Below are 17,697 nucleotides of genomic sequence, written 5' to 3' on the forward strand. Positions count from 1 at the left end.
CAACAGGTTGTTGTTTCACTTTCCTCCATTACATATCGCTGTGGGCACTCTTAGACCAACTCCAGGATGATGCTGTTGGAGGGGTGTGGTGGCAACAAATTGATTCAGGAACAGTTTCAAATAAGGCATCTAATGGTTTAAAAAGTTGTATAAATGACTTCAGGACATGGATGCACTCCATTGGAAAATGAATGGAGACAATAATTGAAGCAAAACGGTGAATTTGTTTATTTAGTTATAATATTTCCAAACTGTGACCGATAGGTCTATCAAACAGGAAAAAAGGTCGTTTCTTTGTCGGATTTGAGCATTCCCTGAAAAACAAAGCCAGTAGGTCATGTTAAAATGGCATTTTACCCACAATGCAATGCTGTGCAACATACATTTATTACTAAAGGTTACAATCTCACAGCACATGGAAGCTCAGATCATTCCCGGTTTAAGTTACCGTACATCATATTAGTCTCTATTAGAATCATGATTCATGATTCGTCCAAAAAAAATCCCATTTGCTGAAATGACAAGAACAAACCTGGTGCTCAGGAAGGCAAGGCCCAAACGCTTCGAGCAGGAGATTTTCTTTCTTGACAGATTCTTTGAAATCTTCAAATGATATCTTGTTGTCCTGGTCACAGTCCTCACAAATACAAGATTGAAAGAGTTGTCATGGAAAGGATTCAAGTGGTACTTCGTCTAATTTGATAGTGCAGGTGTATTAATTATGTGTACATCGTTTGGACCATGCGCTACAACATTAAAAGTCACATCACTTACTCGAGACATATTCTTGTGTTATCGGAATGCGTGATGAGTTAGCTAATCTAGACCGCCATATTGTTGTGGAGATCATGTCAGCAAAACATCCGAGACTTTCCAAGGCAGATTTAGGGCCAATCTACTCTTATACCAAGGCCTGGTGTTGGCTTAGCGGTTAGGGTGCCAGCTTGGGGTCCGAGGATCCGGGTTCATAGGCTTAGCGGTTAGGGTGCCAGCTTGGGGTCTGAGGATCCGGGTTTGTTGGCTTAGCGGTTAGGGTGCAGGCTTGGGATCCTAGAATCCTGGGTTTGTTGGCTTAGCGGTTAGGGTGGCGGCTTGGGATCCTTGGGTTCGAATCCCGGTCGATCGCTGAATTAACGCCAGGGGGGTTGAGTCATGTCATCCTTCCGAGTTCGGCAAATTGAGTACCAGTTCACTGGTAATTCCCTGTGTGCCGCAAAAGGCGACTGACAGGGTTGGCGGCAGGAAGGGCATCCGGCCGTAAACCATCGCTTCAAAAAGGGGACCACGTGCCCGATAAAGACCAACCACTGCTCTGCGGGGGGAAATGGCCTCTGAAGGTGGTACTACTTTTATACCAAGCTCAATTTGGAGCATTTGCAACCGATCAGGTGGCCTGCTGAGCACCTTATAAAAGCACCTAATAAAAAATAAACCTGTGTGGTGCTCTTTTTTTTCTTTTTCTTTTTTGTTTTGTATACAAGATCGAGGCTCGTGTAAGAGCTAAAAGAGCTCTTACGTGTAGAGCTCTTACCGGCAAGGTGGTGAATTTAACGGGTGTCAAGCGCCCAAAACGCAAATATCCTCTGAAAGGACTTGTAACCAATTTGGATATTTCCAATCAGCGATCGATAGCGGTTCCAATAACTCAAACAGACCCGGTCAATTCTGAATGTGTATTTGAGACAGAGAGCAGAATAACAGAGATGATGATGACAACACAAAAGCAAAGTTCATAGCAAAACCAAAGATACACACCCCCGGAGATTCCAACAGACGGGATCCTTATTTATCTAACTTAAGGCCTCAAGCATTACACAGGAGAAGATCAGTGAAGGGAAGAGGGAATAAAATGAGAGATGCGCAGAAGTCCAGGCACTCCATGTGGGTGCTTTGAGGAATTCGGAGCCTTTTACCTTTCGAGTAGCTTCACTTCATTTCTCCACTCACATTATTGACACGGAAATCAACTCTTCCTTTTCTTCACCATTATCTCCTTTCATTATTTTCATGCTTTTCCGACATTTTCCTTGCTTTATTCTCTTTTCCTGCAGACTTTTCCCGTGGCTTTCTCACACACTGATACACACGTACAAACCCAGAGTGCCTTCTACCCGGACCAAACCCGGACCACAGTTGTTGCCAGTCTGCCTCGGAAACGCTGCCTGCCCTCGCACGACATTCCTAAAGCCACAGAGGTCATCGCGTTGGGTTCACAGAGGCCATCGCGTTGGGCTCACGGACTTCCCGCAATTTCCCCTATGACCGGGCGCTGCCCCAGGCAGGAGGGAGAAATCCTGAGGGAGGTGAGCTTGAACTGCCGAGCAATGGGCACGTTTGCCTCTACCAAGTTTGCCGAAGGTGGGCCAGGGCATGTAGTAGACTCCATACTTCTCTCTCACACTCAATTTGTTGACCCCTCTTCCCAAACTATCGATGTTCTTCCTTCGAGTGTCTGGATCCATTTAGCATAAAGGTGCCAAGTCATTGGTTTTAGGCATCTGACAGCGGGAATGATCATGTAGGGGATAAGGGGAATGTGTACATACCTGTATATTTGATTGTTTGTGTCTTTGTGATGCCCCATGCTGAATTCTGCCGGCATTTTCCTTTTTTTTAATTTGCCCGTTGCCATTCCTCCCGTCATTTCCCACTCAATTGGTGCCCGTGTTAATAAATTAATGAAAGTGTTATTTCGTGTCTTGACTTATCCTGTGCGGGTTTGATCTGGGTTTGCGCCTCTTGGGGAGATTTGTCCGAGTGTATAATCACAACGGTAGCCCACAGAGTGGTGTTGGTTCGCTCGGCCAATTAAGTAGCTGGCATGATTCCCCATCTCCTTCATTCATCTCACAGGTATGGCAAACCAACCCTGGGCGCAAACATCCGGCCAGAGATGAGTGTTGTCAATGGCATCGGTGTTATTTTTACAGACACGTCGGTGAAGAGGTATCAGCCAATGCGGCCATCACAATATTATATCTCGTGATTGGAGAGAATATTTGGAAAAAATATTGGGAAAAATTATAAATAACAGTGATTGGAAAAAAAATTGGAGGATTTCAAGGAACCGATTCCTTTCATCCGCAAATACAAAATACTACCTGCTGTGTTAGCATCGGATGTTGGACTCATTATACAGTACCGACCATAACACAGGTATAGACTAATTATATAGTATTGCACCATTGCCACAGCATTGTATGAAGTTTACCATCATCCCGAGTTTACCATAATCAGGAACACATCATTCACCAAAGCTGTAATGATGTTTGTTGAATCCTTCCCATAAAACTTCGGAACAATGCTGTCCTCGAGCAGTTCGCAGATGTCTTCCTTCTCTATGAATCCATCGCTGTTTGAGTCGTAAACCTGAAAGCAAACTGCACAGCACTTCATAAGAACAAGGTCCCTGGATGGGTGTATAGACGGCTCTTCATACCTGGGCTGCACCAACCCCAGTATCGTCACTCATCCACACATAAGCTATACCTACCTACCTACCATGCACTCAAGCTCATACCCCCAAACCTCTCCATCTCCAATGCATCCAGACACCTATACAAATCCCATTTAAACCCCTCCGCTGCCACTACCTTTCCTGGGAGACAGTTCCACGCTTTGACCACTCTGACTGAAACACCACTGCCTTAAATACTATTCGAACTCTCATGTTCTTTACCATAGACTTGTGGCCCCTGGTCCGAACACTGTCCAACCTGCTGAAAATCTTAAACAACTCGATCAGATCCTCTCGCATGAGCTAAGACTAACAGGCATGTACTTTCCATGTAAAAGGCATGTACCTTCCGTGTAAGAGGTATGTATGTACCTTCCATGTAAGAGGTATGTATGTACCTTCCATGTAAGAGGTATGTATGTACCTTCCATGTAAGAGGTATGTATGTTCCTTCCATGTAAGAGGCATGTCCTTCCGTGTAAGAGGTATGTATATACCTTCCATGCAAGAGGCATGTACCTTCCATGTAAGAGGTATGTCCTGTGTAAGAGGTATGTATGCATGTACCTTCCATGTAAGAGGTATGTCCTTCTGTGTAAGAGGTATGTATGTATGTACCTTCCATGTAAGAGGCATGTAGTTTACATGGCAGAGGCATGTACCTTCCATGTAAGAGGTATGTATGTATGTACCTTCCATGTAAGATGCATGTACCTTCCATGCAAGTATCATTTACCTTACATGTAAGAGGCATGTAGTTTATATGGCAGAGGCATGTACCTTACATGTAAGAGGCATGTCGTTTATATGGCAGAGGCATGTACCTTCCATGTAAGAGGCATTTAGTTTACATGGCAGAGGCATGTATCTTCCATGTAAAAGGCATGTAGTTTATATGGCAGAGGCATGTACCTTCCATGTAAGACGCATGTAGTTTATATGGCAGAGGCATTTCGTTTACATGGCAGAGGCATGTATCTTCCATGTAAGAGTCATGTAGTTTATATGGCAGAGGCATGTACCTTCCATGTAAGAGGCATTTCGTTTACATGGCAGAGGCATGTATCTTCCATGTAAGAGGCATTTAGTTTACATGGCAGAGGCATGTACCTTCCATGTAAAAGGCATGTACTTTATATGGCAGAGGCATGTACCTTCCATGTCAGAGGCATGTAGTTTATATGGCAGAGGCATTTCGTTTACATGGCAGAGGAATGTATCTTCCATGTAAGAGGCATGTACTTTATATGGCAGAGGCATGTACCTTCCATGTAAGAGGCATTTAGTTTACATGGCAGAGGCACGTATCTTCCATGTAAGAGGCATTTAGTTTACATGGCAGAGGCATGTATCTTCCAAGTAAGAGGCATTTAGTTTATATGGCAGAGGCATGTATCTTCCATGTAAGAGGCATGTAGTTTATATGGCAGAGGCATGCACCTTCCATGTAAGAGGCATTTAGTTTACATGGCAGAGGCATGTATCTTCCATGTATGAGGCATTTAGTTTACATGGCAGAGGCATGTACCTTCCATGTAAGAGGCATGTAGTTTATATGGCAGAGGCATGTACCTTCCATGTAAGAGGCATTTTCCTTCCATATTAAAGGTATTTGGTTTCCATGCAAGTCACATGTACCTTGCATGTAAAAGGCACATGCCATGTAAGAGGCACGAACCTTCCATCTTAGAGGCATGTAGTTTAATTTGAATGGCATCTACCTTCTATGTAAAAGGCATGTTCCTTCCATGTAAGAGGTATGTACTTTTCATGTAAGAGACATGTACTTTCCATGTAAGAGGTACGGCAACCTGTACACACATCACATGCAAGTGAAGGACATAAAGAGACGTCACTGTACTTGTACATCAACATCTGCAGTGTACTTCAGGCCGTTACGGCATACAACGGACAAATCGACGGTGTACAGGATTTGAACTTGGACTTGCAGCCAGGTGAGGACAACGACAAACAGGTTCATCCTTCCGACTAAATATACCTGACTTGGCTATCAAGAGATGTTGAACATTTTGTTTTCATCAAGACATGCTGATGCAGGTAGCCAACGACACCGAACCGAATGTGGTACGAACAGTCGGTACACCTGGCAGGGTGTCTACAGCCACAGTCGGTCAGGAGTAGTTGTCTATCTAGGAAGTGTGTACTCGTACATGGAAGTCTATATTTCTATTTGATACAGTGTGCGGCCGAGCTATATAGCGATGACCTGGAAACCATAATCCACGTCACAACACTCACGCTTGGTCTTCTCTTCCAGTGTCCCTCGGAGTAAAACGGCCATTCCATCCATCCAGTCATCGAGGTCGATGACGTCACAATTTCGTTTCGCAAACGCTTTGAAAACTGAGGAAAGACGAGCGGAGAAACAAATAAATAAACACTCTCGGGGTCTCCAGGCACGGGGGTCCAGTCAGACCTTCCTCATCAAGTGCTCACCTCCATCCGGGAACACGTGTTCGGTCATATCAAAGGTGTTCAAGAGGATGTAGCCGAACTCGTCCTGATCTAAACCCCCAAACTTGAGGGGATCGCGACGCTTTTCCAGCTGCGTTTCGAAGAAGTCCACGAGGTCCTTCACTTCCTGCTTGGAGACTGCACACACCACCACCACCGAGCTCACCACCACCACCGAGCTATGTTTGGTACCCATGTGGGGATATACGGCTGCACACACCACCACCACCACCACCGAGCTATGTTTGGTACCCATGTGGGGATATACGGCTGCACACACCACCACCACCACCACCGAGCTATGTTTGGTACCCATGTGGGGATATACGGCTGCACACACCACCACCGAGCTATGTTTGGTAGGCTACCCATGTGGGGATACACGACTGCACACACCACCACCACCAAGCTATGTTTGGTACCCATGTGGGGATACATGGCTGCACACACCACCACCACCGAGCTATGTTTGGTAGGCTACCCATGTGGGGATACACGACTGCACACACCACCACCGAGCTCACCACCACCACCGAGCTATGTTTGGTACCCATGTGGGGATACACGACTGCACACACCACCACCACCGAGCTCACCACCACCACCGAGCTATGTTTGGTACCCATGTGGGGATATACGGCTGCACACACCACCACCACCGAGCTATGTTTGGTACCCATGTGGGGATACACGGCTGCACACACCACCACCACCGAGCTATGTTTGGTAGGCTACCCATGTGGGGATACACGACTGCACACACCACCACCACCACCGAGCTATGTTTGGTAGGCTACCCATGTGGGGATACACGACTGCACACACCACCACCACCGAGCTATGTTATGGTACCCATGTGGGGATACACGACTGCACACACCACCACCACTGAGCTATGTTTGGTACCCATGTGGGGATACACGGCTAGGTGGAGGTACCCATGTGGGGATACACGGCTAGGTGGAGGTACCCATGTGGGGATATACGGCTAGGTGGAGGTACCCATGTGGGGATACACGGCTAGGTGGAGGTACCCATGTGGGGATATACGGCTAGCTGGAGGTACCCATGTGGGGATATACGGCTAGCTGGAGGTACTCATGTGGGGATACACGGCTAGGTGGAGGTACCCATGTGGGGATACATGGCTAGGTGGAGGTACCCATGTGGGGATACACGGCTAGGTGGAGGTACCCATGTGGGGATACACGGCTAGTTGGAGGTACTGTGATGGATTCGTCACTTCCGTTGTTGTGGTTCTCATCCACTGTAAATATTTTTGATTCCATGTACTATTATTGTTGTCGTTTAAGGGAGTTCAGGTTACTATTTTCAAAAGGTAAAAAAAGTCAATGTTTTAAATGAAGCCGGAACCGGACGATGAGGAAGGGGAGGGGAAGAAGGCGGAGCGAGTGAGTCGGGGAAGAAGCCGAGCTGCTTCGAGTTCTGGAGCAAACGTTGACGAACGGAGGTCACGAGCGAACTTCGGGTTTCCCGGGAAAGGGATTCTTGCGACAGAGTTGTTATCGCTGTGACAGATCAACCTGCGTGTCAGGTTTTGGCGGTCGATTCCGAGGAGAATCATTGTTGTGCCGTTACGCCTCGAGAACGGGCCGTCGGCCATTTTGACTCGCGCAGGACTTGCGCTTCGCTCAAGGTTTCATCTCGCTTCGACCATTTTCACCGCATTCAGACGTTTATCTGGTGTGTGTGTGTAACGTGGATTTTGAAGGTTAATTTGCGGCTCGCCGACTGTGAGCCGTTGAAAGTCCATACCCGAAGGTGTGATTTCCCGGTCGCCTTGAGGGCGCCTTTGCGCAGCTTTGGCCGCGTGACTGTGACTGTCAACCCAACGGGATTCTGGTCTCGATACGACATCATACGGACGATCACTGGAGTGGATCGACTTTGGCTTGATGCCGGCATACGACTTTGGCTTGATGCGGGAATAGAGACATTGGGAATGTTCTTCTTTTCGCTAACTTGGAGCACAGTGAGTTATATTGTACGAACCTGATGGTACCATCATAGGAAATATATATTGGTTGTACAATTGATTACTATTGTTGTTGTACTGTTATTCTTGTGTGATCTTAATACAATATTTGTTTGTTGGAAACAATTGGTGTGGCTTCACCATTGATCTTTGACATACAGAATAACACATTTTTCTGCCGTGACTCCTCTCGGGGCTCGGAGGTACACTGTGACCAGGGGGTTTGGGGAGGAGCACGTAACAGTACCCATGTGGGGATACACGGCTAGGTGGAGGTACCCATGTGGGGATACATGGCTAGGTGGAGGTACCCATATGGGGATACACGGCAAGGTGGAGGTACCCATGTGGGGATACACGGTTAGGTGGAGGTACCCATGTGGGGATACATGGCTATGTGGAGGTACCCATGTGGGGATACATGGCTAGGTGGAGGTACCCATGTGGGGATACACGGCTAGGTGGAGGTACCCATATGGGGATACACGGCAAGGTGGAGGTACCCATGTGGGGATACATGGCTAGGTGGAGGTACCCATGTGGGGATACACGATTAGGTGGAGGTACCCATGTGGGGATACACGATTAGGTGGAGGTACCCATGTGGGGATACACAATTAGGTGGAGGTACCCATGTGGGGATATATGGCTAGGTGGAGGTACCCATGTGTGGATACACGATTAGGTGGAGGTACCCATGTGGGGATACACGATTAGGTGGAGGTACCCATGTGGAGATACATGGCTAGGTGGAGGTACCCATGTGGGGATACACGATTAGGTGGAGGTACCCATGTGGGGATACACGATTAGGTGGAGGTACCCATGTGGGGATACATGGCTAGGTGGAGGTACCCATGTGGGGATACACAGCTCGGTGGAGGTACCCATGTGGGGATACACGATTAGGTGGAGGTACCGATGTGGGGATACACGGCTAGGTGGAGGTACCCATGTGGGGATACACGGCTAGGTGGAGGTGCCCATGTGGGGATACACGGCTAGGTGGAGGTACCCATGTGGGGATACATGGCTAGGTGGAGGTACCCATGTGGGGATACATGGCTAGGTGGAGGTACCCATGTAGGGATACACGGCTATGTGGAGGTACCCATGTGGGGATATACGGCTAGGTGAAGGTACCCATGTGGGGATTGTTACAGATTCGTCACTTCCGTTGTTGTGGTTTTCATCCACTGTAAATATTTTTGATTCCATGTACTATTATTGTTGTCATTTAAGGGAGATGGAGATTACTGTTTCCAGAATGTAAAAAGTTAATGTTTTAAAAGAAGCAGGAAACCGGATCGGGAACCGGACGGCGACGAAGAGGAAGAGGAAAAAATAAGGCGGAGCGAGTGGAGTCGGACAAGAGGCATAGTTGCTTTGCGGTCTGGAGCTAGCATTGGCGAGCAAGAGTCACGAGTGAACTTTGGGTTTTCCAGGAAAGGGATTCCTGCGACAGAGTTGTTATCGCAGTGACAGATTAACCTACGTGTCAGGTTTTGCAATTGATTCCGAAGAGAATCATCGAAGGGCCGTTACGTCTCGAGAACGGGCCGTCGACCATTTTGACTCCCGCGCTTTGCGCATCGAGCAAGGTTTCTTTGCTTCGTCAGCCGTTTTCACCGCTTTCAGACGTATCTGGTGTGTGTGTGTGCAACATGGCTTTGGAAGATTAATTTGCGGTTCGCCGACTGTGAGCTGTGGAACGTCCATACCCGAGGGTGTGATTTCCCGGTCGCCTGGAGGGCACCTTTGGATTTCACAGTCGCCTTGAGGGCGCCTTTACGCAGCTTTGGCCGCGTGACTGTGACTATCATCCGAACGGGATTCTGGTCTCGATTAGACATCGTTCTGACAATCGCTGGAGCGGATCGACTTTGGCTTGAAGCCGGGATCGACTTTGGCTTGAAGCCGGAATCAGCAACTTTGGGTTTGAAGCCGGGAAAGAGACATTGGGAATGTTATTGGTTCACCCACTTGGAGCACAGTGAGTTATATGTTACGAAACTGATGGTACCATCATAGGATATATTGATTGTACTTTTGATTACTATTATTGTTGTACTGTTGTTCTTGTGTGATCTTAATACAATATTTATTTGTTGGTAACAATTGGTGTGGCATCACTAAGTAATTCACTAACTTCACTTCACTTCACTTCACACTTCACACCAAACACTAAGCCTGGTATTGGCTTAGCGGTTAAGGTGCCGGCTTGGGATCCTAGGATCCTGGGTTCTGAATCCCAGTCCATCGCTGAATTAACGCCAGGGGGGTTGACTCAGCCTGTCATCCTTCCGAGGTCGGCAAATTGAGTACCAGCTTGCTGGGATGAATGATCACGGTGTGTACCCCGATTTAGAATAGGTACACCGTATCCCTGCGCATCGTAAGAGCGTGACCAAGGGTTGGCATCAGGAAGGGCATCCGGCCATAAAAACATTGCCTCAAACAGGGAACCATGATTGTCATGTGGCCTGCAAGGCTAACCCCTGCTCCAGCGGGGAAAATGGCCATAAAAACGATCATTCATTCATATTCATTCAATTGGTGTGGCTTCATCATTGATCTTTGACATACAGAATAACACATTTTTTCTGCCGTGACTCCTCTCGGGGCTCGGAGGCACACCGTGACCAGGGGGTTGGGGAAGAGCACGTAACAGAAATTGGGGGCTCGTCCGAGAAATTGGGGGCTCGTCCGAGAAATTGGGAACTCGTCCAAAATTGGCCCAAATTGAAATTGGGGTCCTTGTCCGGGATTAAATTCCCTAACATGCGTCTGGTATAGAATTCCCTAACATTCCCAAAATTCCCAAATTTGGAATTTTTCTAATATTCCCAAATTTTTCAAAAAAATTGGAAAGAAATTTGTGTGAAGGTTAACACGTGTTAACTGATAGTCACCATGGTGTTTGACGCAGAAAAGTTTGCGGCGTCCCCTAATGAGGCTCAGTTCCAAGCGTTTAAAAGATCGGAACTCTTGATATTGGCCAAACATTTTAACTTGGAAATTTTAATTTTAGCTCATCTATCTATAATTCCAGTAATCTCTGTCTGTACGTTTGTTTGTCTGTGACCGCTGTTTCTCGACAACCACGGGTCCGATATACTTTTAACTTGCCAGGTATATTGCTGGGGACCCGAGGATGTGCCTTTTCAAGGTTTCATATTAATCGGACAATTACTTACCGAGCTATGTCCAAAAAACGATTCAACCAATCAGAGAGCAGCGAACGATCGCGTGTGCCGAACGTGGCGGGCACACTCTGCCTCGGATGGCACATTTGAGAGCGTATTCATTTATTTCACGTTTGCAAACTATGTTGGCGTTAAACTATGTTTTACAACTAATAAAAACGAATTTGCGATTCATTCGCTTTCCTGCGCGTTTGTGCACGCGATGGCGATTTCTTTACCAAACTCCGGAAGCCGTTCGCTTTGGACCAAACCATTGCATGTAAATAGAGGGGGGGGATTGTCACCACTCGCAAGCCGTTCGCTTTGGACCAAACCATTTCATGTAAATAGAGGGGGGGGATATAATTTTAGATATAGATATAGTACGGGCATGCCCTAGTATGAAGAAAGCAGAGATGCAGACATTGGTGGTAGAATCTTTGGTGGGACAAGGAACATGGACAGAGGTAGCCTTGGATTGGTTACCCGAGGAAAAAGAAAATGTGGAGCTCCGGAAAATGGAGATGCAACTGCAGAGCCAGGAAAGGTTAAAAGCAGAGGAAAGGAGAGCTGCTAGGGAACTCGAGGAAAGAAGAGTAGAACAGGAATGAGAACTCGAGGAGAGAAGAACCGAGGAAAGGAGAGCTGAAGAAGAAAGAAGAGCAAAGGAAAGAGCAGAGGAACAGAGATCCGAAAGGGAGTTAAAGGAACGTGACATGGAGTATCAGAAGGAACTTAAACTCAAGGAGCTGGAATTAATGGGAGAACGGAGAGAAGTCGTATCCATGCCGGCTAGTTCGACAACTAGTCAGAACACCTGGGATGTTGGTAGGCATGTGAGGCTGGTTCCACCCTTCAATGAAAAGGAGGTAGCCAAGTTTTTTTTACACTTTGAGAAAGTGGCTCAAATGCTAAAATGGCCTGTGGGGTCCTGGACGATGTTAGTGCAGAGTGTTCTGGTGGGTAAACCTCAAGATATATATTCGGCTTTACCGATTGACCAATGTGCAGATTATGAGAAAGTGAAGAAAACCATTCTCAAAGCCTATGAATTGGTCCCTGAAGCTTACCGGCAAAAATTCTGGAATGCCAGGAAGAGGGAGAGTGAGACCCATGTGGAGTTTGCCAGAATTAAGGAAACCATGTTTGATCGGTGGTGTGACTCGAAGGGGATTGGGAAAGACTTCAACCTGTTATGACAATTGATCTTGGTGGAGGAATTCAAACAGTGTGTCCACGCGGACATTAAAGTACATCTGGAGGAAAAGCAGGTACCAGAGTTGTATGAGGCAGCAACCGTGGCAGATGACTATGCCTTGACACACATGATGGGGTTCCACACACCTAACTTCCTGCCTAGAGTTCGCCAGGGGAGTTATGGTACATCCGGTGCAGAGAACGAATATTCATGGAGGCGGCCTAGAGATGACTATGAGGACAAATCTGTTACCGTGACTTTTAGGGATCAGAAGACTTCAGTTCCAAGACAGACTTATCTTCTGGGGGGCCCGAGGCAGACCACGAGTTTTTCCTCCGGGCCTACTTGCGCTTTTTGCAAGAAACCTGGGCATTTGATGTCCCAATGTTATGCCCTGAAAAGGAAAAATCAGGAGCGGAGTCAGACAAGTACAACTCCGAATGCATTGGCCAATGCGAGAAATCGTCCTTGGAGGACAGTGCCTTGTGAGGGTTGCCATGCCAAAGTTACGGCATCACAGAACGACCTTGTTCAAGGGGGTTACAAACCTTTTATTTCAGAGGGGTTTGTGTCACTGGATGGAGACTTGACTAACCAGAGACCTGTTAGGGTATTGAGGGACACAGGAGCACATCAATCTTTGATGCTTGAAGGCATTTTGCCATTGTCAGAGAAGACGGCAACTGGTGTTAGTGTTCTTTTACAGGGGGTTGGTGGCTATGTTAGAGCTCCACTTCATGTCATCCATTTAAAGTCTGATTTGGTGTCAGGACCGGTCACCGTAGGTTTACAAGCCACTCTTCCTGTAGAGGGAATCTCTTTGTTATCGGGAATGATTTGGCCGGTGGTCGAGTTTCTGGTAATCCGATGTTTGTTGAAAAGCCTAGTATTGGAAATAACACCGCACAGTTATAGCAGGAGATTCCGGGTATCTTTCCATCCTGTGCCGCGACTCGTGCTATGGGGAAGGAAGCGCTCTGAAGGGAAAAGGAGGGTACTGACGTCACGCTTTACACAGTTGTGGGGCAGATAGGCAAACCAATTGTGCATTTTATGACTAAACCATGAAAGTTTCAGCATATGATCTTCATACCCCTAGGTTTTATTTTAGACGTGGTTTTATTTCAGCATATGATACTTTATATCTGACATTTGGTGACCTTGAGAGGTCATTGACCTCAGCATTGCATTTTTCGAGTTTTTCCCCATCACTTTTTTTAAATATTTTTTTTGTATACAAGTTCGAGGCTCGTGAAAGAGCGAACATTAATCACACAGAAAGACAAACAGACACATAAAACAAATAACATCGGGAGCGGTAGACAAGATGGGGAGAGAGGGGGAAGGACACAAACACAACATTTGAGAGCAGGGACCGAGAGACATGGAGACATCGAGAGAACTGTGGGAGGGAGGGGGCTTTGGGGGGGAGGCATGGGAAGGGGGGGGGGAGGTGGGAGAGGTATAAAACATATGGACACTGCCAGGACTTCCAGGAAAGAAGTTGGAATTTCAAACAAGGTGGATCTGGGGTGAATTAGTGGGGGTAGAAAAGATCAAGGTTTTGGATGGGGGAAGATAAGAGATGGTGGTGAACAGCTGTTTTAAAGACCTGGAGGGAGGAGTGGGATTGAAGGGAGTGTGGGAGTTTGTTCCAGAGGCGGGAGAAAAGAGGAATGAAAGAGTGAAGGTGAGCAGAGAGCCGAGATTTCGGCAGTTTAACCATCAGAGGGTTGCTTGCAGATCTTGTGCGACCTGTAGGAATATTTGGGGGACAGAGCACAGAGAGAGCTGGGGGAGCAAGGCCGGAGAGGAGTCGGTAGAAGACAGAAAGACCACCTACCTGCCTGCGGTGAGTGAGTGAAAGGCCCCCAGAGATAGCTTCATCGCGGGAGATTCCAATAATTCTGAAAGCTTTGGATTCAACAGCGTGAAGCCGAGCCAGGTGTGAGGCAGGAGCACCAGCCCATAGGGGAGAACAGTATTCCATTGAGCTGCGGATGAAAGCCTTGTATGTGGTGAGGAGCTCAGGTGTGCCTAGGAAGGACTTCGCACGACGGAGGATGCCCAGTCGGCGACTGGCTTTGGAGGCCAGCTTGGAAATGTGGTTTTCCCAAGAAAGATCATGGCAGATAGTGAGACCCAAAAGCTTGAGCGACAGAACTTCTTGGAGAGGATTGTTGAGAAAGTAGATGGGAGGGTTGTCCAGTCGATCTTTTCGGAGAGACATAGTAAGAGTGTGAGATTTGTCAGGATTGAAAGACATGTTCCACTTGTTTGACCAGTCTGTGATTTTGTCCAGGTCTTCAGAGAGTGAGGAGGCTGCAGACTGCCGATCTGAGGGAAGAGGAATGGAGCGGCAGAGAGTGGAGTCATCAGCAAAGAGATACAGAGGATTTTCCAGAGAGTCGGAGAGATCATTGATAAAGACCAGAAAAAGCACAGGGCCCAGCACACTGCCTTGGGGAACTCCAGCCTGAACAGGAAGGGGAGATGAGAGAAATCCATTCAGGGCCACACGTTGACTACGACCAGAGAGGAAGTCCGCAAGCCATGCATGGAGATTTCCATGGATACCATAGGAGGAGAGTTTGGTGAGCAGAGCGGGGTGCCAGACCGTATCGAAGGCACGTGATATGTCAAGGGAGACAGCTCTGATTTCCTGTTTGGCATTGAGGACCTCCATCCATTGTTGAGACAGCAGAAGCAGCACGTCCAGAGTAGAGTGACCTGGTCTGAAACCAAATTGATGATTAGAGATCAAGCCATTGGAGAAGAGGAAAGATTTCATATCCGAAGCAATGATGGATTCCATGACTTTGCTGATAATTGGGAGCAGGCTGATTGGTCTGTAGTTGCAAGGATCTGTTTTTGCACCTTTTTGTGTAAAGCGGTAATGTTTGCTGATTTCCAGGATGCTGGCAGATGACCTTTAGCAAAAGAGAGGGTGAAGAGAACAGAGAGAGGGTGAGATAGAGCGGCAGAGCAGGATGCTTTCCTTTATAATCATGTATATCTTTGCCTAAATTGCATTTTTGTTCTAATAAAGATGCAATTTGCTGCCAGCTAACTCTACAAAATTCAGCTTAGAGCACCAATTTGGCCAGGGTGGCCAGGGTGTTTTGGCCATTTTGGCCAGGGTTTGGCCAGGGTGTTTATTTACAGGTGTAAAGGTAGCTATCAGGGGAGACACCCCAGGTGAATAGGGTAAAAAAAATTAACTAATAGATATCACCATGACACTTCCCCAGTAGTTTACTTAAATTAAGAAAAATATTTTTTGTATTACAAGTTTTCTGAAATTGTATGTTTAAATATGCAAATGAGGCATTATCTAATGCTAACTTAAAAAAATTGATCAGTGCATGAAAAACAATGTTTTTGCCCTGGGTGTCTCGCATTAGCAACTTTGACAACTTCTGCTGATGTGGGATTACATGACTGTTATTCGTTGGCCCGCATTTGAGAAATCAAGTAAGTGCTTCTATTCTGACTGACGGCCACATTAGCAAGAATGTCGGAGACAGAATCACAGTCATTACCTTGAAAGCTAGTACGTTTTGCACCTGAAACCCTCCAAAGAGGGTTTTTTATGGCATTTCACTCACTAAAACATGTTTGAATTTAGTATTGCTGCATAAAAAATATAAAAGAGTATAAATATACACTTACAATGTGGTATGTTCTTGTGCTTTACAGGATAATCCGTCCGCATGCTTCAGCTAGCTTGTACGCACTCTTCAGAACTCGTGGTGGTGGAAAGTCTCTCCAACAATAAGCTTTTCTCACCATGTCGAAACGCCATATACTGATTGATCTTGCCCAGCCTTCTACGTCTAAGCATTCTCAGCTGCATTGCCCCACTAACTGGGAACTCTGTGCTCTCTGCCAGGAAGAAACAGGCGAAGATTTGCAACGCCCTGCCAGGTCAAGCAAGCCGCCAGTAGGTAGCGGTTATGTTTCACTGTCCAGGGATCTCCTTGAATTTCAGGAAATTAGACAAATACCAGCTGAGCTGGACCTGGACAGGCTGGATGATGGGAATGGCATAGTAGCCACACTGATGAACAACAGGGCACAGTTGCACAAGACCTGTCGATTAAAATATAATCAAACCATGCTGCAGCGACGGCGGAAGTTATTAGAAAAAGTGAAACAGTTTGATGGACCCAATGTTCACACACGGTCTGCTCCATGTCAACACTAAAGAGCCTGTGTGCTTCTTCTGCAACAAGCCAGCTGGCTCTGAAGAGCTCCATGAGGCATCAACAAAACAGGTAGATTTCAATGTAAGAAATGCTGCCTTGGAAATAAAAGACACCGAGTTGCTTGCTAAACTTTCCCCTGGGGACATGATGGCCCTTGAGGCAAAATATCACCGAAACTGCCTCCGGATGCTCTATAACAAAGCAAGACCGGCTATATCAAAGGATGAGAAAGAGGAAGAGGCCCAGCTGCATGGCATTGCTTTCGCAGAGTTGGTAGCCTTTATGGAGGAAACAAGAGGTGCTGATTGTGCCCCAGTGTTCAAACTGGCAGACCTGGGTGACCTGTACAAAGTCCGACTTGAACAGCTAGGTGCCACTGAGGGGCAACGGATCCACACAACCAGACGGAACAACAGGCTTCTCGCTGTGTTTCCCGACTTAAGGGCACATTCGCAAGGGAGAGACACACTTCTGACATTTCAGGGCGATATCGGAAATGCTCTCAAGAAGGCCTGTGACTACGACAGTGATGCCGTGCATTTGGTGAGAGCAGCAGAAGTGGTACGCAGAGAGATGTTTGACAACAAGTTCAACTTTAACGGCTCATTCCATCCTAATTGTCAGAAAGAGTCTGTACCGCCATCTCTTTTGGCCTTGGTGACCATGATTCTGGATGGGGCGAACATCAAGCACCAGACTCAGCGTGTGGAAACAACTACTACAACCGCTGCTCTAACAGTCTCGCAGTTATTGGTTTTCAACAGTGTCAAACATACACGAGCAGCAAAGTCATCAGGTACAGTGCGTCACAGCCGTGATCGTGAAACTCCACTTCCACTGTATGTGGCACTGAAAGTCCATGCTGTCACACGGAAGAGAGGGCTAATTGACACTCTCTTCAGTCTGGGGATGTGTGTGTCGTATGATCGCCTCCTGCAAGTGTCGGCCGACATTGCCAATGGAGTATGCCAACGCTTCAACCTGGGAGATGTTGTGTGCCCACCAAAAATGCGCAATGGTCTCTTCACAACAGCTGCCGTGGACAATATTGACCACAATCCAAGTTCTGGAACAGCAAAGGACTCATTTCATGGCACTGGTATCTCTTTGATACAGCACCCTACTGTACATGAATGTGCAGGCTCTGACCGTGGCATGCTTGTCATGAACCAGTCCAC

At 47.0% G+C, this 17,697-nt stretch overlaps 1 protein-coding gene across 4 annotated transcripts in view; it reads right to left on the reverse strand.

Moving 5' to 3' along the window:
- Positions 1–204: 204 nt before the first annotated feature.
- The window catches only part of LOC137427987 (calaxin), a 68,053-nt gene continuing 50,560 nt past the window's right edge, over positions 205–17,697 (reverse strand). For 3 of the 4 annotated variants that reach the window (XM_078777549.1, XM_068117866.2, XM_068117869.2), the window contains exons 2-6: positions 5,915–6,070; positions 5,717–5,821; positions 3,229–3,380; positions 533–637; positions 205–314 (exon numbers count right to left, since the gene is read on the reverse strand). In XM_078777549.1, the coding sequence (XP_078633675.1) occupies positions 270–314; positions 533–637; positions 3,229–3,380; positions 5,717–5,821; positions 5,915–6,070 (563 nt within the window). In that variant the 3' untranslated portion in view covers positions 205–269. The remainder of the gene's footprint in view (positions 315–532; positions 638–3,228; positions 3,381–5,716; positions 5,822–5,914; positions 6,071–17,697) is intronic. The other variant, XM_068117867.2, reaches the window with a different exon arrangement.

This window comes from Myxine glutinosa, chromosome 5 (assembly GCF_964187855.1).
Source record: "Myxine glutinosa chromosome 5, kmMyxGlut1.1, whole genome shotgun sequence".
In the NCBI taxonomy this organism is placed as follows: Eukaryota; Metazoa; Chordata; class Myxini; order Myxiniformes; family Myxinidae; genus Myxine; species Myxine glutinosa.